At 24.3% G+C, this 26,198-nt stretch overlaps 1 protein-coding gene across 1 annotated transcript; it reads left to right on the plus strand.

Annotated features, from left to right (window-relative positions):
• LOC132926945 (serine palmitoyltransferase 1) lies at nt 1–24,744 on the plus strand. The gene is made up of 10 exons (XM_060991370.1): nt 1–650; nt 15,796–15,909; nt 16,439–16,540; nt 16,888–17,050; nt 19,361–19,493; nt 19,569–19,689; nt 21,593–21,784; nt 22,328–22,439; nt 23,387–23,649; nt 24,411–24,744. Exons 1-10 carry the CDS (start codon nt 618–620, stop codon nt 24,585–24,587), a joined length of 1,410 nt encoding a protein of 469 aa, XP_060847353.1. The 5' UTR covers nt 1–617; the 3' UTR covers nt 24,588–24,744.
• The last annotated feature ends 1,454 nt before the right edge of the window (nt 24,745–26,198 follow it).

Raw genomic sequence — 26,198 nt, forward strand, 5'->3', positions numbered from 1 at the left:
CCACAGCGGACGCTGTGCGTAGAACGCGTTTTGTAAAAGAAAATAAATGCTCTGCAGCAGTCGTCGTGAACGAGTGTCCGCCGCGTTTTTATTCGGTACGTCATAACGAGCGAGAAGAGTTCAGCGCGCTCAAACATTTTTTTTTTTGTCTACTACTGTTCAAGTCGGTTTAAAATTCTAAAATGTTTTCTCCGCCACCGCCGCCTGTCTAATCGCGTGTTATGTTCGGGAATAGGTATATAGGTACATAGAAAAAAAAAAAACATTTATAATAAATAATTATCGAGACACATTAGTGACCGTCGCCCCCGGGTCATTTGCACACACAGAGTCCTTGACACTACCGTTTCCGTTTCGTGCACGCTTCCCGCCGTTTTTTTTTTCGTTTTCCATCGTGCCGTAACGTCCATTGTTGTGTCGGCGGTACATCATTGTGCTCTGCGACCGTTGTGAAATTCACTTGTCTCCGCCGTCGTCGTATAGCCGCCGCCACCGTTACTACTATTTCTATTTCAATCACTACAACTTACATTAATACTATTACTATTACTACTATTACTACTACTAAATACTATCGTATACTAAAACTACTACCGCTGTCGACGAAGTTTGCTGCCATGTATTTGCTAATCAACACGCTATTCAATCAGGTAAGTGACGGTGTCGTCCAGGCATGTAGGCCTCGATATAGAATAATTATGAAAGGCGATCGCTACAGTGGTGCCGGGAGAAAAAAAATGTTGATCTATATAGATATGTATTCGTCGCATGCGTAATGTTTTTTTTTTCGAAAATATTAACCAGCCTTTGAACAACGCGTCATGAATATTTTTGTTATTATTTTAGTTATAGATAATAAACAGCGGTCGACAACCTTTTTGGACTCTCGGGCCACATTCACAAATTAAGAAGTTCGCGGGCAGGGCAAAAATAAAAATTTTATATTCTTAAATTATATACTATGAAAAAAAAATACTGTCTAAAACTTTAAAATAATTAAATGTATAAAAAAAAAATGTCGTCGTTCTAAAATTTAAAGCAATCCGTCGTATACATGTATACGGCGTGGGCCGCCGGTTGTCGACCACTGGATTATAATATTATAGGGTTTAAAGTCATGACCTGATTTAGTATACCTACTACTAGATCATCCTTATCGACTCGTCTAGTCCCGTCCAACAATGGTATCAATTTTTTTCTTATATCATATTTTTCCGTATGAGAAACCATCTGCGTGCTGTCACCATGTCTCCGGTTGATCCACAAGCAGGGTTGGCTTTAGATACGAGCGTCGAGCGACGTGTGTGACGGCATAGGAGAGGTTTCAAAATTAGAATAATAAAAAATAATAATACATTTTCATTTAAATTATTATTTTTTGATCCTAGGAGGGATATCAAAATAATTCTTGTATTAAGTGCTATAAAAGAGCAAAAGTCGGTCCTACCTCCTGATTTTCCTCATAATATATGAATTTTTCATCACACGTTCGTATGTAGGCGTTGTAGGTATACGCTGTAATAATAATCATAATATAGGTACCGTGCAAACGAAAGCTATAACCTTATAGTCCTTACATAGTTATATGACTTAACATCCAAAATTGTTCAAAAAGAAATGCATTACGCAGTGGTTGTTTCTCATACTTTTTTTTTTGTTCCTTATTAATAGTGTGTATGAAAAAGTGAAAACCCATATTAATATGGATAATGAAGGGTTATAATGATATTATCCATAAATATCATAATGATCTGTTGCTTCGTCGTCCGTGTGATGTTCCGACTACATCCGAGTAACTATTCTCACCCCCTCACAATTATGATTTTGTTATATATATATATATATATATAAATATATTATAAATACTCGTAGTTAATTTTCGTGATAACGCTAACTTTCGTCTCCAAGTAATGCCGGTCTCCGCGTTTTCACTCCGGTTTATACACAGTTTATCTTAGATTCTTAAAACAATTTGTTTTATTTCTTATAAATACATTGATCGAGTAATGAGTAGATATTCAATTTTTTTTTTCGACAAAATATATTAGTCCGAATATTTAGGTAATACATCCGTCAGCGTTGCTTGTCACTTAATTTAAAATGCGTTTTAATATATTGTATTAGTATATAGGACAGCGATAAATATGTCTTTATTACTGTTTTTCTTATTAGGTAACTCATTGAATAGATTAGAATATTGGATCAAAGAAGTGTACAATGTCTAGTATAAACGCGTGACTCAATTATTGACCTTACTGTATAATTTGAAGCTAAATGTTTTGATAATTATTGATATTTGGTACATAAGGATCAATATAATAATTAGTTAAAAACTAATAATTCAATGATTATTTACAATATTTACAGATGGCTGATATGATGTAGGTACCTACATTATTATTAACCTAATAAGATTGATTTATAATTTACAGTCCGTACTTTAGTATTTTACAGAATACAAATTATTTAATAGTTACCATTTTAAATAACTTTGACATATTATTATGGATTAAATATTTTTATACTAGGAAAAAATAGTTATAGTCATAACACTCATAACATATAAATAAAATGTCGGTAATTCAATTATTTGGGGTTATCATTTTATCAAATTAAAAACAATTTTGAAAATTGATTTAATTTTGTGTTTTTAAATACATAATTAATTGATCACAATAGTATGTATTTTTAAAATGTTTATGTTATATTGTTCTATGTAAAAAAAAATATAGTAATAAATTAATAAATTAAGCTTAACTATTTTTTTTTTTTTTTAATAAAATTTCGTTTTACTGTATTTATGATTTATCTTTTAAGCCAAATAAATAAATACACGTTTGTTTTGTGTTACTTACAATAATATGACTATAATATGCAAATAACGGTGACACATATGTTTATAGTTTGAAAATAGAAAATATGTAATTTGATTTTAAAAGTGGACTATTTGAATTAAATTGGATGGCTCATAACCAATACATATTTTCTTATTGATTTTTCTTCGCTTATAGAAAATAATAAATGCTATTAATTATGTATATTTTATTAATTACCTTCGATACTTATCCGTTGTAAAGTTGTAAAGTTTAACTAAATCAAATAATACATTACAATAATATAAAAAAATCTTGTTTTTAATTTAACAATTCATATTTCGGGTGTTCAAGTGCATATTTGATAACTTTTTAGTTTTTAGAGTTACACTTTGCCCTATAATTATATTTATCTTATAACATTCATTTTCTATTTTTAAGTAAATGAAAATTATCTTGAGTGATACAAATTTTGAACAGAACAAAAACTCTTTCTTATCATTATAGTATGTGAGTTGATAAAATATATTTTATTAAATGCCTATAGCATAAAACCAAAAAAATCTTCCTACAGGATATTATAATGTATTAATTCACTCCAAAAATCGCAGTTAAATATTGTAATATACCCTCTACGATAAACACAATAAACGTAATTAGTGTTATTTATGTTAATCAAATAAATATATTAATATATTATGTTTTGTATTAAAATAGTTTTATAAATACCACATTTATCAATTTAAATAAATATACTTTTTCGTTTAATTTATCAAACGTTATAATAATACTTTGTTGATTAAATTAAATTATAGTCAATAATTAATAATTATTTATTTATGAATTTACTCAGAATTGCATTATGAGTATTTTTATTACGCGATGACTAAGTAGGAATGTAGGACAAACTTTATTTTATTATAAAAATTAATAAATAATACTATCCCAAGAAGTCGCTGGCCACATAATAAGTTTTGAGTGTAACTCGTCATTGAGTTGATAGATGTGTTAAAACGATTTGAATTCAATGATAAATGATTACATACAAAAAAAATATTTTCAGCAGAAGCAGAATATTAATTATATAAGTTATTTATTATTTTATTAGTAATAATCAGTTGGATAAGTGCATTTTTTCAAAAACTTCAATATTCTATGCAATATCTATAATATTACTACATATTTACGTATTTTTATCATATTATTTCAATACATCATTGTTATTAACTTTTAAGTTAAAACTGACTTACATTTAGAATGGTGTATATAGCCTATATAGGTTTAAGTTGTAATTATATAAATACTTTAAAATCAATTTAAGTATTTTGTACTAATAAAATATAATAATATACTAATGAAAATAAATTTAAAGTTACTTCGATTCAATTTTAAATTTCTAAAAAAAGCTGTAAAACTGTATTTTAAATATTTTTAAATCTCAATGTAATAACTAAGGCTGGGATTAATGTGTAATAAAAAACCAAAAATATGTACATATATATGTAGTTAAAATAGCCAAAATATGTAGTATAAAATAAACAATATGTAACTAGAAAAATTTAAAATTATGTTAACGTGTAAAATTAAAAAAAAAATTCTAAATATTTTTTGAATAATATAAAATTAATTGTTTTAAATTTCTAATCAATTGAATTTAAAAAATATAAAACATAAAGATATTTTTACAACTACGCGAACGCAAGTACTGACACTGTTGAAAATTCGTAAATATATTTTGTCTAATAATTGTTGAATATAAAGTATAATCTAAGACCATTAATGTAAAGTTATCGAACAGAAACAAATAAGATAAACTATAATCAAGTTATTAATATTTAACTAATACTTTCATATACTTATTTCCCATATGCATTATGCATTATACATTTACAATTTTTACGAGTATACTATACTATTATCGAAGTATAAATGTATATAATACTACTAAACCACTGAAATTGTCAACATTTACGAAATATGTAAACAAAAAGCAGACATTTTACAAATAATGTTAAAATATGTATTTATGACGAAATATGTAAAAACATGTAAAATAAAGTAGGTTTTATTTTATTGCAAATCACGTGAAATGAATTTATCATTTCCAATACTTAATTTATCATGTTTTAGTAAAAATATGTATTTACATACAAATCCCAGCCCTAGTAATAACTTACTACCGCATTATGTGTATGAAATATTATCATTTAAAAATCATAACTCTTAAAAATCAAAAAAAATCGTAAATAGGTATTTGATAATAGGTTAATTCACTAGGTAATACTAAAGCTAATGATATAAAATTGGTTTTGCTGAACGCATTAACTCAAGCTTACTATGTATACAAGACGGAAAAATATACGTCTTATAATATTTATTGATATACATATACACGTATTGCTTCTTGCACAGGTATACAGGTGTTTGAGATAGTGACATATTATAAATAAATAAAAGATTTTGATGTATTGAATAGTTTATATAATATAGTTCAACACTTCTACACGTATAGATTAAAATAAATAGTGCTATATATTTTCTTAACTAGTTCATATTCGTATTTTAATAGTGCTTAGGTATATAGTATATTTTTAGAAATTTAACTAATAAAACTAATGTAAGTACTTATGAGTTATTCTACTGTTGATTGAACAAGAATAACAATACATATACATGATACATTGATACGTATAAATTAATAAAATAATTTTCTAACGAATCCATTGAAAATTAAACTACCTAGTAAACTATTTAACTAGTTGTTAATAGAAGTATATCTAATGTGTTTATATTTTAAATTACTATTTCAAATTATTTTCTTTAGATATAGACTATAGGTACTTGTATTAGATATATATTATATATGTCAATATACCGAGTGATATTTACTCGTAGCACATAAATATTATATTTAAGATAATAATAATATTAATATTTTTTTTATTCGTTTTAAGTATTTACTTAAACTAATAAACATCCAACATATAGATATACTTACAGCTATAACATTATGACTCGATCAGTAACATTCCAACTACTGAATTTTATTAGTACACATTTATTTTCGATATCTTCCAAAGCAAATATTATTTTAAATGCCAACATACTTTTTTGTTAAAAAAAACAACATACTACAAGAATGTAACAATTAGTATTTAAAAATAAAAATATTTTTACAAATTATTGATTTTTATTTTAAATTTTAATAATTGGGGGTTTGACTTTTTACAATTATAGTTTAGCTAATTATTTACATTTGGTCAATACGTGTACCTATATTTTATCTTGAAAAGTAAATAAACTCTTTTTACTAGAAGGTTGTATTTAGAGGATCCTTAATATCAAAAACGTTCAACCTGATTGGTTTATAGATTAGAATGATTAGATAATACGTAATATAATATCACGTGTAACTTCCGAGGAAAACGTTATATAAAATAAAACAGGGTATTTAGTATTTATCTACAAATTTATTTTACAACACATCTATTTTATAATTAAAATTTATTGTATATCTTATATAATACAAACATAATTTACGATACTTAACGTAAATTTATTTAAATATAAAAAAATTACAATTTTATTTTTAGACATTTTTTTCAACATTATTGTCGTGGAGGTTTCCATAATTATCATTATTATTGAAATATAATGTTTTAATAACAAAAACAATATTTCTTATTTTTAATTTAGAATACAATTCGACAATATTATGCTAAGTTCAATTCATAACCTTAATTATCATTTATCACAAATTTCAGTTTATTATACATTTATACTACGAAAATTGTATTTATACTATAATAAATTCTAATAAACGTATCGAAAATCAAATTTTGTATTTTAGAAATTTTTAAAAGTCAATAATTAGTTTAATTTAAGTAAAATAAATTTCAAGTCAACGTTTAAAAATATTTTAGAAGTAGTAAAATCTTAATGATATGTTCGATATATTAAAAATCTACTATGTATTATAAATTGATGATAAAAAAATTATAAAATAACAAGTATTAGAGTATTATAAGTTCTAACATATAATAAAGTGTAACCTATTCATATTTACTATTAAACAGTATTCTACAATTTTAACGGAAAATTGTATAGTTGCAGCCGAGGACATAATATACCAAATCACTATATCCGGCTCTATAGAAATAAAAATATACCGATTATTTATTACATGATATGTAATTTCGTTTTTTCTATACAATTTGTATTGTATTTTCAACTAGGAAATTGTAACATTATAGTATAAATCAAATAATATACAGATTGAACGTGATAATATCATATACAGTCATATATATGCTCATAAATTTATTCATAATGTAACATTTATGTAACACATAAACACAATACATTTTACGTTTGTGTATATCTGCTACAGTTTAATTGAAATCTAAATTTTAATTTATTATTTATTTTTAACTTGTGTTTAAAATAAACATAGTTTTAAATATATCATATTCCAAGGCACTATACAAAATTTATCATTTTTTGGTCATCTTATCACTTATTTGATATATTTATTATTCAATAAGCTATTATTTTTTATTGCTTTAATAAAACTGATTTATTATTATTATAGCCAAATACGATAATAATTAGTGAAAGAAATATTATCAAAGACAACTATTTAAAATGTTCTGTGTACTATAATTGCGTATAATTTCAAGGGCCCAATTAGTCAATAATTGATAAACTATCAAAAAAGTAAAAAATTCGTCCAATGTTTATTCATGTGTATCGCTAAGTAAAGATTAAAAGTCATGACTATAAATACTATATATTTACAAAGCGTAGCTGTCTGATAATTTTACTAGTGTACAGTTTAATAACTGACAATATTCAGTTTTTAAATAGTGTAAAGAAACGAAAAAGCATGATAAAAACTTTCTGATTCTCATAAAAAATTTAAAAATATCTCTTGGGGCTTACGTATAAGATTAACGTCAGACGTAGATAATACTGATTAGTTTTCTTGGAAATACTTTAAACTTATCGAAGGGGTAAATAAATTATAGTTTTATTGTTTTGCATTCTTTCACTATATACCTACGTTAGTTTAATAATGTAGATCTTTGTATGTAATCATGACCGTCATGGCTGTGGCTATAGCCCATAAGCGCAAAATATGATTCAAAACGCAACTCAAAAGCACAAAAATAATTAAATAAATACTGCATAAGCGCAAAAAAAATACTTTTATTTATATATATAAGTTGTATTTATCAAAACCATATATCTATTAATTAAGATATTACAGTGATTTTGAAATGAGTTAAACAATTTAAAATTAAAATTACATATTTGCTGTCATAATAAGTACCATACATTTGAAGCTCACAGTTGTTTAAGTAGTCCAATCTGGAATTATTTTTCTATGTACAAGTCCCATACATTTATATTGGAGTTGACTATAACAAATATTATTTGATATAAGTTTATACTATATATACGGTTTAGACGTATTACGTATAGTTATTTTAAATGATTATCAACCATCATTGTAATTTGTTACCATAAATTACGATACGATAATTACACATATATAATACTAAACTTCAATTATTGAACTCAATCATTGTTGCTTTTTAAATATAAAAATACTATTTATTTAAAAAATAAATTTATAATAACCATACAATTTTAAACTGAAACTTATATAGTGTAACGGCTAACGGGTACGATATTGTATCAGATATAAATTTATTTTTGCGCTTTTACCCCACTACTAAGAGCAAAGCGAAAAAAATAAACGATTTGTGCTTTTGAAATTCTTTGGTTTACATATACTTATTTTTTTCTATCACCCTATCATCTGTTGACAGTTATAGTATATACCTATATACGTTCTTATATTATTGACCTCATCGACAAACATATCTATTGCATAATTAAAGTTTAATCTAAGTATCTCAAATACAAATCTTCGATACAAATGTTTATCTTATATCTTGCACATACACACACACACACACACACACATATCAGATCAGGACAAAACTGTGACACTTAGTGCACGACGAACGTTAACAGAGTAATATTTCTGAAGTATAAAATAATGTGCTTATTTCATTAATTTCGGGTAGAACATATTATAATTTTGAAAATCCCAAATTATTATTGTTATAACAAATTAAATATTTACTTTTTGCAACCTACTTAATTTATTAAATCAGATTTTTTTTATCAATACACTATTTTATATTATTATAAATAATATACAACCTATTCAGAACTGAAAGATATATATATATATATGATATAGCTAAATATATTTTAATTTATTTACCATCAAGTATCAAGTATTAAAATATACTTAATATCTTAGTACCGAGAATATATTATCATAATACTTCACAGATAAATATGTATAGTACCTATCTCATGTTTCTACGTTTCAAAGGAAAATATCTAATATCATGATACTCACATTTTTAGGTATCTTAAACATTCCTATCCTTTCATAATATACTCTATGTAGTTAATTCACTTGTTTTTTTTTTCAGGTATTATTTATTTATTTATCTTATATTCCACCTTTTTATTCTACTTATAATACGTGCTATAAAAAATAATTTTAAAATGTATTTCAAATAATTATTGAATACTATTTTGATTTTTGGTCAATGAATACGTAATTTTTTATGTCATGCGTTATACCAATATCACCTAACAAAAGCAACCAATGTTGAAACATATTAAAATTATTGAGATTGACGATAGACATTATAGTATTATTTACTAAATATTTTTAGAAAACACGGAAAATATTTTTAGTAGTTTAGATTCTGAGTGTAGCGAATTTAAAAACTAATAAGTAATAACCGTAGATCTTTGAAATAATTTCATCAAATATTTTTAAGAGCATTTTCTATACATGGTATATATATATTTTTTTTTAAATATTTTGAACCTTTTTTAGCTACTTATAAACTTGACATTTTTAATTTAATTTAATTTTTTTCATAATTATCAATAAAAAAAATTCTGTAAGCTTTAAAATGTAATACAAGGCTTCGCATAAGTTTTTAAATTTCAAATTTTCACAAAATTCGTCCAAATCACGAACATTATAAAATAATTTTGTAGTTAAAAATATATAAAATATTCAATTTTTATAGATAAGGATTGAAAAATTAACATACGGTTTCTTTTAAGTAGAAAGTAGATTATACTTTGACCAAAAAATATATACACAGTTTTTATTTTTTAATATATTCATTTTATAACTGTAGAGCAGAGCAATTACCTATTTTGCCATTATTTTAAATTTTAATGAGTAATTTTTATACGTTGCTGTATGACTTATAAGAGTTATGAGATAAATAAACTCATCATTTTCATAACTATATAGTATTGAAACATATTGTATGTACCTGTGTCCTATATATTTTATTTAGAGCCAATTAAAATTAAATACTATGTTGCATATATTCTCATTACAAATAACACATAAACATAATTGTTCACTGTTTAGTTAACTTTAAAGTAAATATATCAATAACCAATATTGAAAACTAGATTATTTTGGTTTTTATAATATCTATTTCATAAGTTTTGTAGTTAAATAGTATAATATATGTTAACAATACATTAATTGTGCTGGTAAAAAACTCATATTTTTTAATATTTATTTTATATACCACATAGTCATATGGATATGTGTAAAATAAATAATTATTACAATGTTATGTGACATCCGTTAAAATGTTCAGCATATCATCAAGATAACAAAATTATAATGAAATAAAACAGTTTCCAAAAACTTTATTCATATCAAAAAATTAAAACATATTTTTACTAAATAAAGTTTAATACTTGACTATACTATTAAACATTTTTTACATTTAATACCTCATATAAAATTATTGTGCTAGTTTGAAAAGGTAAGTTTAACAAAAATATTTAATTAGACAGCTTATGATAACATTTAGTCTGGATAAATGTAAATTATAGGTTCCTCCCCAAATTGATAAACCATAAGAATAGAAAGATTTTACTAGGGATAATTAAATAATTCTTTTATAATATTTATTAAATATATATTTAGTTTCTTTGAATATATAGAAGAATTTACGTAAACTGTTATTTACAAAATTAATATGCCTATCCCATTTTAGCCTATAATCCAGAATTAATCCCAGATATTTAACTTCTAATACCTTTTCAATATTAATACAATTAGGACTGCAGGTTGAAAAACAATTGGGTATACAGTTTGAAGAATGAACTATTAAATTATTATTAGTAAAAGTATCGGATGAAAAAGTTCAAAATGAATAAATTTAGATTTTGATAAATTCAATTTTAATTTATTTTTACAAAACCATCCATATATTGTATTTAAAATATTATTTTTTTCATAATATAGATTATTAACTGTTGTATCAGATATTAAAATGGCAGTGTCATCAGCAAAGCTAAATAATTCAATATTAATATTTGTATTTATAAAAAGGTGGGCAAGTGGATATCGCTCTGCTGTATAGTAGAGATGGAGATGAGTAGGTCACTATAATGGATGTGTTAAATTTTAATGCAATGACAGGTATGATTGTATACGAAAAATGATTCTGAACGGAGATGATTTGTCAGTCTAGGATAATTAGTAGGATATATTATATTATAACATATATTTAAATTGTAATATATCGTTATTTTACTCGATTTCGTAAAAAAATTAATTTTATACAATCATAATATTTTTTCTATATTGACGCTAAAATTTTTTTTTACAGTTAATTGTAGGAAAACCTCATGGATATCCTTGAATTGGGTTTATAACTTAGGTATAAATCACAAAAACTTTACGAATTTTCAACTTCAAAATTCCTTGCAAATGTTCGCAATTTTGATATACTTCGTAAACATTTTAACTTTAAATGCTTATAAACAAAAATTGTTACTAACGATTTTTGATTTTTTTTACTACAATAAGTACAACTTATTATAAACCTTGTATTAAATTTTAAAGATTTTTTGGATAGCCAAATTTTTTTTATAGTCATTTTAAAAAGAAATAGATTAAAAAAGGTCAAAATATTTTGAAAATTTAATCGAAAATAGATAACGCTAATATAAACATTTGGTGAAAATTTGAAATGTTTACAATGATTCGTTCTTGAATTACAGCAATATAAAAAAATAGATTTCGTCGAAAACTGTTTATGCGTAAAAATCCCCGTTTTTCGTTACTTTTTTAGAGTTTTTCCTGACGAATTTGAAAACTAATGGACATCCCCCCCTCACAAGTATCAACTAGATGAATTTTATTTTTAAAGAGGGGTTGAAGTCAAAAATCAAAGCATTATTTCTACTCCAAAAAGTGATGATAGACACAAAAAAAACATACATCATTGTAAAATCAATACATTCTTTACTACGTTCAGAATCTAAAATTAGAAATAATAAGGGCCTAAAACAGTGCCTTGAGGAACCCCACAAGATATTTATAAAATTGAATATAGGTACTATTGTACTAAGTAACTGTTGTATTCTATAAAAATTTGTTTCATTTCACTAGATATTAATTACAGACATTGTCATATATAAGACTTGTGACCATACCTAAACACAGCCTTTTATTGTTTTTTTTATAAACGTATCAATTTTTCCATACGTTTTAGACATATTTAAAGTTTATTGGTATGTTGTAGAACATAAGAACATATGCTGAAGAATAATCGAATAAAGAATACAAATTCTTAATATTACGAAAATAAAAATTACTATAAGTACATACGCTAATATTTCTGTTTCACTAGAATAATGAATGATTACTAATTTCTGTTGATTAAAAACATAAAATATAGAGTTAAAAAATCTATTTTGTGCAAATTATTAGATACAATTTATTGTTTAATAAAAAGAGAATAAATAAATGGTTCATTAAAATAATTGTTGTACCTAATCACTATATTATCTTCGACCATGTAATTATTAAAAAATTTTAATAAAATACTAGTAATATTGTACTATTGTAGACATACATTGTATAAGGCAAAAAACTAAACAATGGATTTGTGTAACAAGTGGGTGTGTATAAACTGTTGTTTAAATTTGTAGTATTAATTATAATTTTATTTATGAGTTAGGGCATACCAATATCCATACTCTGAAGAGACCATTTGCAACTGCAAATAATCAATAAACATTTTTAAAATATTCATTGAGTACGTTTTAAAATGTTTGTGGTCAAGCTACTTGAACTTTGCTATTTGAATTTTTAGATTCTAAGCGAAGCGATGAATGTATTGACTATACAATGATGTGTGTGTATATGCACACATTGGTTTATAAAAGAAAAAATGCTTTTATTTTCAACATCAATAACTTTTCTGATATGAAAGTGAATCTAGTTGATAGTTTTAGGTCAAATAATTTAAAAATAATATACAAATATTACAGGAAAATTGGAATTCTTATTGAAAAGTTTTTGACAAAATCGATTTTTCTATTTTGTTGTAATTCAAAAACAAATAACCATAGATACTTAACATTTTCAAAAATGTTTAAATTAGCATTTTTTATAAATGGTTATATTTTCAAAATATTTTTCACTAGTTTAAAAAGTTTGAATATTTTACACATCGTTACTCATAAGTTGTTATTATAGCTATTTAAAAATATTAAAGATACTTACGAACGATATGATTTTTTTTATACTCTTGGTATTCAAATTTTTATTGATTTGTCAAAACCGTGAAAATTTGTATTTTATTTTGTATAATTAAAATGTAAAAAGTGTTCAATTTTTATAGCAAAAGATTGATTAATACAAGGTTCCTCGTAAAAATTCGTAATGGGACAAAATCTAAAATATATAATTATAATATTTTTATTAATATACTCATTAGATTCAAGTTTGCATAAAATTGGATATTTAAACAAATAATAACGATTTTTGTTATTTTTTTGTAATTCAATATTATTATTCATGAGATTTAGACTTTAAAATATTCCTTTTTTATTATATTATATTTACATAAAGGCATATTCGATTGCTTATATCAAATCACTTATTCTATAGTAATACTGTATAAATATAATAAAATATATTTATTAATAGGATAACAAACCATCTCCGCTCAGAATCGTTTTCGTACACAATGATTTATTATTGAATTCAAGTTTAATTGGTTCATTACAGTTACTTACTCAATAATGCTTACTCACCTATACCGTAATATATCTAACCAAATCATCTGCTTTTCAGTGATCGCAATGATTATTGGGAACTCTGATATTAACTGATTTAAAGGACACCGGCTAAACCAACAATAACTTATTTCTGTATTTGCTCATAAATTCCACAACAAATGTAAAAATCATAATATTTTAAATATGAAAAAATGTGTATAAAATATGGCTTAATATATTAATAAATTAAAGTTTTTGAAAGTACGATAAACAAATGTAAAATGAGCCTATGAAACGTATAAAACCAATATGGATTTCACTTTTCTTATTTAACTGCTTCATTTCATATGTCAGTATTTTTCAGCGTTTTCATTTATAAATTGTTTGATTTTTTCGTTATTAGGGCCATATTCAGGACGGTTATCTCAGATCATATGTTCGGGGCCTGGCCCTAAGCCTAAAAATGTATCAATATATAAAATGAATATTATTATAAGAACAAAATAAAACATATTAAACAATACGGTTGCAATATTCGATGCCAAAACCATTTAATTATTAAATTATTATATTTATTATATTTTTCATGTATAATTAGACAGATTTTTCGTTTGAGAAACAGACCATAAACCATTAACCCTAATAAAAAAGGGGGCCGGAAAGATTTAGTTATCTCGGTGCCCGGAAAAGCTGAATACGACCCGGGTTGTTATTATAATACTTTCATTTTTATATTAGTTCCTCTATATATTTATATCTTTGTTTCTGGATAATTTTTTTGTAATCCAAATAATACCTGTTATTTTTACTTGTTAATTGTACTAAAAAGGTTCCGTCCATAAAATATATTCATAATATAATATAGAACAATTTAGGTAATATATGTACATAAATATGGGTGTATTATGTATATTATCTAGTATCTACAATCTAGGATCAACATAATAAATTATAATATTATATTATTATATATTATTCTATAAATAACACAGTCAGTAACGTGTTGCTAAAAAAATGTGTGGCAATAAACGGTCTACGCATTTTTTTCGCATATACATAGGTGAGAATGGTAGAAATCCTATCATAATAAAACGTTTCTCGCTTTGTTTAAACTTTTAAATTATTATTTGTATTATTTTATGATTGTTTATTACTGATTGATATTTGTATGAAATTAGTTAATTACACCTCTTTAAAAATTTTAATTGCAGACAATTTAATTTATTTTTACTAATTATTGTTGCAAAAGTAAAAGCTACATTTAAATTGTCTAGTTTAATTGTATTTATCTTCGTGGTTTTTTTTTTAATAAATAATAATCAATTACTTCGAATTCATGCATCTTAGTTTATACAATCAACGTTAAGCTATTTCTTTGATTAAATTGTGCTTATAGAATTCGATTTAAACTGTAAATTAATTCTCCCATAAAAATTCACCCACCTAACAACTTATTACATTGAATATTGGGATGTTGGGTTCAAGTGTACTGTAGATATTCAACTAATTAATTTAACATTAGCATGCCTAGAATGTTTAAAATAAAAATATTTAAAATCGTATTTAAAAAAATATTTTTTCAGTACATTGAAATTTTAGAGTTTTGTCTTTAATAGCTTATGATACTGTTGTTTTTCATATATTATTACTAAATTTACAGATTCGGTAATTAGTCTTAACTCAATTGTATGATTGTTAAAATTAATGTTTCTATTATGTTCATCAGTATAACAGATAAAATTATCTGATAAACGAATATTTATTTATATTAATTTAAAGACACTAAATATCAATAATATAATCATTTAAAATGTTTATTCATGGAATATTTTAGGTTCAATTCAATCACATTTATGTAGAGGGCAGTATACTCCTTGTACTTCTATGGATATTATTTAAAAAAACAACAAGTTCCTCAAATATAAAAAGGACTGAATCATCAGAAAACGTGAGTACATACATACATATCTAAATATTTTATTTTTATTTTTCATATTCAATTTCAACATAAGTCATGCTCAAAATAGTCAATACTTTTTTTTTTAATTAGTAAATAATGACGACATTATTGACAAATTATTGTTGTCACTTATCGCTAATCTATAATTTTTTCGGTTACTTATTTTGATTTGTATCATTTGGTTAGTTTTATACTTTATTAAATAAATTTCAAATATAAATATTGTAGACTATAAAATGCTGACCGTTGTTTATTTGTATATAGTATTACCTATTAAAAATACTGCCAGAAAAAATCTTGTTATTTTTTTTATATGTTAAAACGGATGGTTCCCGAGAAAGAAAGAAACATTTTTTCTCATAAAAAAATACAAAAATGTTTATCACGGGTTAAATAAAATAAAATATGGTAATCCTATCTCAATTTATTTGATTTCAGAATTTTATATTATTTATCATTATTTCCTGGTGTTTAAGGTAATTCTAATTTTTTGAAACGTGATTACTTTTTTTTCAAGTTGGACGTTGAGCAAAAGATTAAATTGTGGACTCCAAAACCTGTGGTTAATACAACTTCTTTGTCTGCGTTGCCAATGAAAAACTATGTCATTGATGGCAAGGTAAATAGCTCGTATGTACACTCGTATGTATTACCATTGTCTTACAACTGTACAAAATGACAAGTAGTGTGTTAGCTAATATTTTATATAGAGCAGTACCTTTGTGTGTTTGTAAGTTGGTTTTTACGATATTTTAATTTTTAAGTGTTGTAGTAAATTTACATTTTTTTAATATGAGTTTGCCTTTGTATACATTTGTAAGACGCACATGCTAGTGTATCGTTAAAAATTATAACCATTATTATGTATTGCATTATATTTCATATTTTTATGTATATAAAGTAGGTATGTATCTATATAATGTTAACTAGATATTGTTTTTGTTTGTTTTCGATCATTGGCACTAGACTGGACATTATATTACAATTAATGGTCAGCCGTGTATAAATTTTGCAACCCACAACTATTTTAATTTCATCACCGACAATTCTATTGAAAACAATGTAATAGATGCGGTAAATAAGTACGGCATTGGTTCTTGCGGACCTAGAGCATTTTACGGCACATTTGGTAAGTAAAACCGCTACGTCGCATTAAAGTTTTAAATTTGTTACCATGCACCTACCACGTTTTCGTTTGTAATATCGCTATACATAATAACCATTGGCTCCTTCTCATATTAATTTGTATTTAAATATAAGAATCGACAAAGAATGAACCGTTAATGACATTAATTTACATATATAGTTAATGAGAAACAAGCACACAAAAAATATTTTCATAAATGCATTCAAATCGTTTTCATTGTACACATACAATCATATATTTATTATAATCTTTGAGAATCTAACAATAGAACAATGTATTTTTCTTACATTTGAATATGTAAATGTAATAGACTAGATTCCAAAAAATATTAAGTACCTATAGTTGCATTTTAATACTATGGTATTATTTGATTTTCATTAAATTGGCTAAATTTAAAACGATTGAACAGTTAAATACAATTTTAAATTATTAATATTTTAGATCCTTGTATAGAGCAACGAATTTAAAAAAATAAACTTTTTGATAAGTGTTTTTTTAATGTTTGTGTTTATTATAACTTATTGGAGCATCTACAATTTTCAATTTTAAAGGTGATTTTTGCTAGCCAATTGAATCTACTTGGTATTTTGATCCCAAAAACAAATTTCTGTTGTTGTTATTATTTAATTATAAATGACAGTTGTAGAGACATTAAATTTCCACCATACATATAAATTGAATTTTTCTAAACATATAACATTTTTGGTTTTTTTTTTCCAAATTTAGAATTTATTTATTTAAGTAAAAAAGTCTGAAAATCTAATACATAGTTTTTCATAAGTTGTTCTACAATATTAATCTGTAGAGTTAGGATGTTGATGACTTTTGCAATTTTTCCTTTGATTCTACAGTGCTATCTTACCTAAAAATTATTTGTTTCATGCTCCCTAGATTCAAATTATTCTAATTTTATTTTTCATTTTTTTGTTTTTTAACGTCATTATTTCATATTTTGTAGTTTTCATACAGTTTGAGGGGCATTTTTCTTAAATTTTAGATTTTAAAGAAAATTTTTATAATATTCAAAAAAATAATTTTAATATTATTATTGTGGGATTTTTGTTGTGATTAAATTTATCGCGTACCGATAAGATTTACTATTTTAGTGTTATACATTGATAAAACAAGTGCTCTTTACATACATACATCGATCATACACACTTAGAGAGTATTATATTTATACATTGTATGGAATAAATGTAGGTATATTATTGTTTATTAATATTATAATTCATATTTTAAATAATTTAACCTTATTATAAACCATATCTCTAATAATATCTATTTATAAATTAATTTTTTTAAATTATTTAATTAAATTTTTTAAGTTCATTTTTTGAAGTTTTTAGGGCATTTTGCATTTTTTTAGGGCCTTTTTGTGTATATTTTTAGGTCATTAACATCCTAACTATTAATAAGTATCGAAAATGTAGTATCATTAAAAAAAGCTACAATAAATGTAGCGGGATGCTATACATATTATATATATTTTTAGAGCGTTTCAAAGTTCAAATATTGACAAAATGACAACGTACATTTAAGCGTACAAGCGTACAATTATTCTCAAACAATTCTTTTTATATAATTCTTTTTTATTTTTTTTTTTGTTTTAAATTTTTTTTATTTTACAATCTGTAAATATACTATTTTTACAATAAGTATAAGTGCTATACAGGTAGAAATAGAATAGAAATAAAATAAAATAAAGAGGGATTGATGACTTGAACGAAGAATCCATCCAACGATGGAACTTCTTGAAATTGTGATTGGGTTTCATTATATTGGATATTATCATATTATAGATAAACATAATTCTCGTGGTCTACAGGGCAGTTAGTAATTAGTTTCTAATAAGTTGAATTTTTCATTTTAATGATTCAATATATTTATTGATAAATACCAAAATTTAAATGAATTTAATTTATTTTTAAATTAGGCTGTAATATTTCAGTTATTTACTAGTCCAGTAGTTAATTTTCGTGTTTACCCTAATCATTCATATGCAATTATTATATATTTTTAAAATACAATATTTGTATATATATATATATTTATAATTGTAATAATTTCTCTATCGGCAATTGTGCTAAATAATAATGTTTAACAAAATTTAACTATATTGAAAAAGATGCATTATGATTAATGATTTTAATTAACTGGGATATACCTAGTGGCTTCCTATATTTTAAATTTTGATGTTAGTTTTTAAGCTAAGAAACAGGAACATGTATACGAATTAAAAATGTGATGAATGTTCATCATAATTAAAAACTTTCCGTCCTTTATATTTAGATATACACATTGAACTAGAGGAGAAGCTCGCTAAATTTATGGAAATGGAAGAAGCTGTTATATACTCGTATGGATTCTCTACGGTGACTAGCGCCATTCAAGCATACGTTAAGTCTAGAGATATTGTATACGTGTAAATAACAATCCAATATGATATTTAACCTATAGCGATTGGTTTCATTTTATTAATAAAATTGATATAATTTAGGGACGAAGAAGTGAACTTTGCAATACAAAAGGGTCTACAATCTTCTAAAGCAGAACTGGTATACTTCAAACACAACAGCCCAGAAGACTTGGAACGGTTGATCTTGGAAAAAAATGCAACCGTAAGTAATTTGTTAGAATGGGTCGCGGAAAATTATAAGATACTCTTCCGTAATTCTTATATTAAATCGAATTAGTAATTAAATAAATGAATACAGCGAAACCTGTATATAACAAACAGTCACGGGACCGAAATAATTGTCCGTTATAGAGAGGTTTCAGTGTTTAAAAGTAAAATTAATCTACAAACATACATATCTGTTTAATGAAAAATGAAAATTTTGTACATATTATCATAATCTTTATCATTATTATTATATTATTATATAATTGTGTATGTGTAATTTACAAAAAAAAAAAATAGCTAATACACATTAATTATATTTAACATTTTAATATTTAACATTTATTATTATATATTAAGTTAAAATTGTATATAGAAGATTTAGAATCTAATTTGACCATACAACTATTTAACTGTTTCAAAAGCTATGGAAATTTAAGATTCTGACCTCAGCAATGAATGTATTGATTTTACAACGATAAAACTATTTTGGTTTTTCGTACAACTCAAAAACGTATAGGTAACATTTGAAATTTACATCAATTGTAAATTAGATTTTCCTACACATAATATAATTTTCTAAATATTTTTTCTCTTTTTTTTTTGTAAATATTGACTATGACATTTTTCTTATCAAAATGTTTGAAAATTTAACAACTAAGAAGGATCTATTTATAAGTAGTTTATTAACCAATTAAAAAATATTTAAAATCCATAGCCTTAATATTTTTTAAAAGTTTTTAAAGTATTATATTGAATTTTAATTAAATTCATCAAAATCGTAAAAAATTGTAAATTATTTGTTGTTTAAAGTTCATAAAAAATTATCTTTTTATATCTATGATTTAAATATTTAATATCTTGGTAAGTTTTTCGACTTAAATAATATGTATATTATTATATTTAATATACACAATAGCATTTCAAATTACAATGTTTTTTTTTATTTTTTAATTAAGTAATTCAACTTATTTGTATCACTTATAATAAAACAAATTAACAATATAAATTTATCATAAAATATTTAGTAATATTGGTTAACAGATCATCTTCAATCAATTTTTTTTTGTATGTACTGATTAATTTGAATTTAAATTGTACATTATATATGATGTATTACAGTGACTTAATCCTTAATAATTAAGTTTCCTCGTTTCTAATTGTACAGCAAAACGGTTACATTTTTATGTTCTAAATATTTTAAAATAAGATTTATTTTAAATTTTTTTTTTAAATTTTTATCTCGGCTTCCAGTAAATTACATTACAATGGTGAAAGTGACATTGTATGCTTTCTTTTTAATTGTTTTAAAAAAATCTCAGGACATTTTGTGTAAGTTTGATGAAATCATAGATCCTATATATTCATTATGTAGTCAAGTAGGCCCAAATTTATTAATTACGTAATTAGTTTACAGAATTGTTTTTACTTATCTTTTTCACTTATACATTTTTTTAGTTTAATTAAAATATTTACGGTTTTCATAAATTGTTTATTATTTATAAATGTTTAAGTATAATTTACTTAAAATTACAGTTTTTGTTCAAATTATTCAATGATGACAAGATATTTTTCAAGTATTCGTTTATATTATAATACAATGATATATATTTTTGTTCTCGAATTTTATAAAAATGTAATAAGTTGTGAAAAACAATGAATAAAAATCTTTGACTAAAAATAATTTGCTAAATATTATTTATAAAAAAAAAAGCTCTGCAATATCATCAAGGTGTAACTTATTGTACGAATTCAACCAATACTCTTATAAAGTTATAACTTCTTTTGTACCAAACTATTTTATTTTAATGAAATTTAAATTTATTTTATTTTAATGAAATTTAAATTTATTTTATTTTCTTCAAAACATTTAAACCTCATACACCTGATATAATTTACAGAAGAGAAGAAGAAACAGAAAAGCGTTTCTAATTGTCGAAGGAATTTATATGAATACTGGAAATATTTGCAACTTACCAAAATTTATTGACATCCGAATAAAACATAAGATCCGTATATTCATTGACGAAACCATATCATTCGGCGTTCTTGGTGAAAAAGGTCGTGGAATTACAGAACACTTCAATATACCAGTAAGTATAATTAAAAATGTATTTTTACCTCAGAGGGAAATCGATTTTTTTCAACAGTGAATATCAATTACAGAATTCATTATATTGATAATATTATTAGCAAGTAACGGTTTGTATATTCTAAAATTCAGATAGAAAAACAAAAAACCTATTCGTCTTTAATCATCATATTATGTACGTAATTGTATTAAGAGGACGTTTTACCCAGTACCTATATTATAATTTTGTTTTCACTTTTTAAAGGGAGTTATAACTATGTGAAACTTTGGTTTAACTTTAAAATGTTCTTAATTCACTTTAAAATTATAATATCTATAAAAGCATATGGCATGTCCTGAATAATATTCTTATCTTTAAGTTTAATAATAGGTAAATTGACTACAATATTAAATTTAACAACATAAAATGTGTTCTGCTGAAAGCAAATTTGCTATAATGTACTTATGTACTTTATAAGACAGAAACAAAACTCCCGGGTATAACGTCCTCTTAAACATTTATACTAATGATTAAGTATACTTTTATTATTTCCTTTTTTTGTAGAAAGACGAAGTCGACCTTATCATTGGAAGTCTAGAAACATCCTTGTCGTCAGTTGGTGGTTTTTGCGTAGGTTCAACATTTGTTGTCGAACATCAGAGGCTGTCTGGTCTTGGTAATGAAAACATTTGATGCAATTATTTATATTAAGTTTATTTTGATATTAAGAACCCATTAACAATTAGAAATATAAATAAAATGCAAAATAATTTAATAATGAGATCAGGGCCGGATTAAGGTTTTTGCCGCCTATAGGCTGAAATAAATTTACCACCTAAAAAAAAGAAGCTATTTCGTTTCAACCATTAAAATTTTTTCGCCCTAGGATTTAGTCTAAACAACCTAAGCAGTAATACGGCCCTGAATGAGATCAATAGAGATATAAAACCATTTTCTCTTTTAAAAACTAATAATATATTTCTATAGTAATTTTATACATTATTTTTTATAAATATTGATAAAATATGTTTTGAAATATTCTAAAGTTAAAACTCTAATAATAATAATTACAGTATAAGCATAATCTAAATGTAACAAAATTAAATTAAATCACGAAATCAGTCTGAAAAAAGGTTCTATCCAGCATACAACATAAATACCTATGTTAAAACTAAGACATACTTATGAATTAAATTGTTATCAATTTTGAGTAATAATATTCCAGGACATCATAAAAATTTAAATTATTTTAACTATACAATTTGCGGGTTTAGTTGTTTTATTTACTATTATCTATTTAATATTTATGTTTTACTATATTTGTATGTATTATACATTAAGAAGACGTAGTACCTGTGTGTGTTGTTTCCGTCTTACATACATACGACATATCACATTTTCATTTACCAGTTTCAATAGTGACTAAACTAACAGCACACTATTAAAGCTAGTGAACGAAAATTTACTATGTCGTACGCGTGTAAGACGGAGACAACACATGCGGGTACTAAGTCCTTTTAGATATGTGATACTTTCATACTAGCTTAAATTATTTAATAAGTTAATTTTACATTTGAAGATCCTTTAAAATAGACAATTATATTTCTCGTATTTATTTGCTAGGCTATTGTTTTTCTGCATCGCTACCACCACTACTATCAGCGGCCGCTATTAAAGCTTTAGACCAAATTGAAAAACATCCAGAAATGTTGGTAAAACTGCGAGAAAGGAGCACAAGCCTACACAGAAGCATTCACAATAGCCAGCTGACCAAACACTTTACTCTAAGGTCTGATGCAACAAGTCCACTAAAACATTTGTATTTAATAGATAAGTCTATATCATACACCGAACAACAGAAAATATTGAAAAAAATTGTTGATTACGTAAGTAATAAATCTTAAATCTCATTTAAGAATTTAATACTTAATACTTAATAATAATTTTTTATAACAACCTCTCCGTCCCACATATAATCAATTGACCAATTTTGTCAATAATAAGAAAGCTATATTTAATGTGGTAATTACCAGGTATAAAAAGTGTATATTAAGACAACGTTAAAAATAATGTGAACTCTATTCACTTTAAGAAAGAACCTTGTTGCTGACTTCTACACAGGAGTGCAGTTTTACTACAGACAATTGACTTAGTAAGATATGACATTATTTTTTATCGACATTTATGGAAAAAAAATTAAAAATCATGTATGTCAAATGTGTCTATGTAAAGTTCAAAAAGATTCAAAATATTTTGAAAATTATATCATGTATAGAAAATGCTTAAAACGGTGAAAAAAACTTGAAGTTAAAGTTATTCAATTTTGTTAGATATTGGTTATTTTCAAAAGTATTAGGAATTGTTTATTTTCGACCCTCTCTCGTCCTCGGAGTACCAAAATAAATCCAATTTTTTATCAGAAACTCCCCTGAAAGTTGGAATTTAAACAATTTCACTATCCTAAAATTTGACGATAAACAAAAAAACAACACACTTAATATCAAAGTCAATATTTTCATTGCTCCACTTGGAATTTAAAAACAACCAGATTTAAAACAATCACATTTAAAAAGTCTATGATAACCACTGAAATACTTTTCAATTTAAGCAACAGTTAACATTGATTTATAATATTATTTTGTTTTAGTGTATATCAGAAGGTGTAGCAATTACTACAGCTGCATATTTGAGTGATCGTGAATACAAAATACCCACGCCCAGTATCAGACTTCTCACAAGTATCAAAACAACAGACGAAGAAATTGACTCTCTAATAAATACACTGTTGCAAGCGGTTAGTGTGTCGATCATACAAAAAGTATAATAAAACGGTGCGGTCTTGTGCAGTGCTCACTCAACATAATAATAAAAATAACCTACTTTAATATTGTACCTAAAATCATTCCTACAAAATATCTGTTGTAAACTGTACTTAATTTTTACATGAATTTACTTTATGTCAATAAAAAGAATATGACAATTTTGGATCGATTAAATATAAACCGTTGCTTATTACAATGACGTTAATAAAAACAACAAAATTAAAATCATTATTTTTTGAATAAATAAATTATTATTCAGATATAAGTAGGTATAGCTGAAAAGTAGGTACGTTTTATGTGCTAAGCTCTCCCAAAATTGATACCTTTTTAGAAATGTTATCCTATGGGTCACTTTGCTTTGGATTATTCTAATCCTAAATACTTAACTAAATGTTTGATTATTTATAGAAGCTATTGAGAATTTTTGACGTTGTTGGTGGAAGTGCGACGTTTATCGTCCAGATTATAAGAAAAACTCTTATAAAAACCACTATTATGGTTCCTCTGTCAATGATTTATTCGATAGATACCTAAACTTATTATTCTAGGCCAAATGTATTTAATATATTTTTTTAATGTACTATTTTAAATTTAGAAAAAAAATTGGATTTGAATACCTTCCATACTTGGTTATTGCCGCCCAGCAATTGTGGTCTCCTGCCAACCAATTATAAAAATACATAAAAAAAATAGATATATTTTAATTTTATCATAGGTTGTTTGGCGTTTACCTAATTTCTAAAAAGTCAATAAAACTTCAATTCTTCTTAATTTTTGAGGTGCTAAAATCCCCCTCCTCAATTGTTTTTTTAATATTAATTACAAAATGTCAACTTATACAAATAATTATTTTTTTTTATATCAAAGTACCTGATTATTATGCTGATAATAAACTTATGCTATTAACTTATCCTATTGAATGTTATTCAATACATCAATGTAAATGAAAAATCAAATAATATTTGATAAAGTATACAGAACATTAAAAAAATCATACAAAAATAAATTCCTTATTAGTAAAACATTTATTAAAACATCAAAAAGAATATTAAAAGTTCTGTACATATTTATATAACAATGTAAATAAAAATAAAAATAAAGTTCATTAACATATAATATTGGCAATATTGGCATATATATTACCTTTGTGGAAAAAAAATTTAGTTAATCATGATTATTTGTATTCCAGCTGTAAAATATAGATGCGTATGGCATAGTTATTTTTTTTTAATTGTAAGAACTAATTCTTTATAGTTATAATGTGTATAGTCAATTTAACTATAATGTAATCTAATTAAAATTTTTATGTATAGAGTATATAGTTGAATTAACCACATACCTACTTTTACTAATTGTATAGTAAATGTAACTGAAAAGTTAATCAATGTTAGCAACAATTTCAGTTGGAATAACTAACTAATAATATTAATAAAATATATATTTTAGTAAATCCATCTATTCCAATTAAAACCTTTAAATTTATTAATTACAGTTACTTGTGTAGCCGTGTTTTATAGTAAATAATAAATATTATTTAATATTAAACACATTAAAAATAAAACTATTGCTAGGGAACAAAAGAATGTTGTCAAGGGACAAAACATTTTGTGTGG

The sequence above is a fragment of the Rhopalosiphum padi genome, chromosome 3, assembly GCF_020882245.1.
Source record: "Rhopalosiphum padi isolate XX-2018 chromosome 3, ASM2088224v1, whole genome shotgun sequence".
Classification (NCBI taxonomy): domain Eukaryota; kingdom Metazoa; phylum Arthropoda; class Insecta; order Hemiptera; family Aphididae; genus Rhopalosiphum; species Rhopalosiphum padi.

Bases quoted from the DNA above. Each gene is read 5' to 3' on its own strand.
- LOC132926945 (XM_060991370.1), top strand. From the start codon at position 618: ATGTATTTGCTAATCAACACGCTATTCAATCAG. The intron at 651-15,795 runs GTAAGTGACGGT...GGAATATTTTAG, and splicing joins TCAACACGCTATTCAATCAG to GTTCAATTCAATCACATTTA. The intron at 16,541-16,887 runs GTAAATAGCTCG...CATTGGCACTAG, and splicing joins ACTATGTCATTGATGGCAAG to ACTGGACATTATATTACAAT.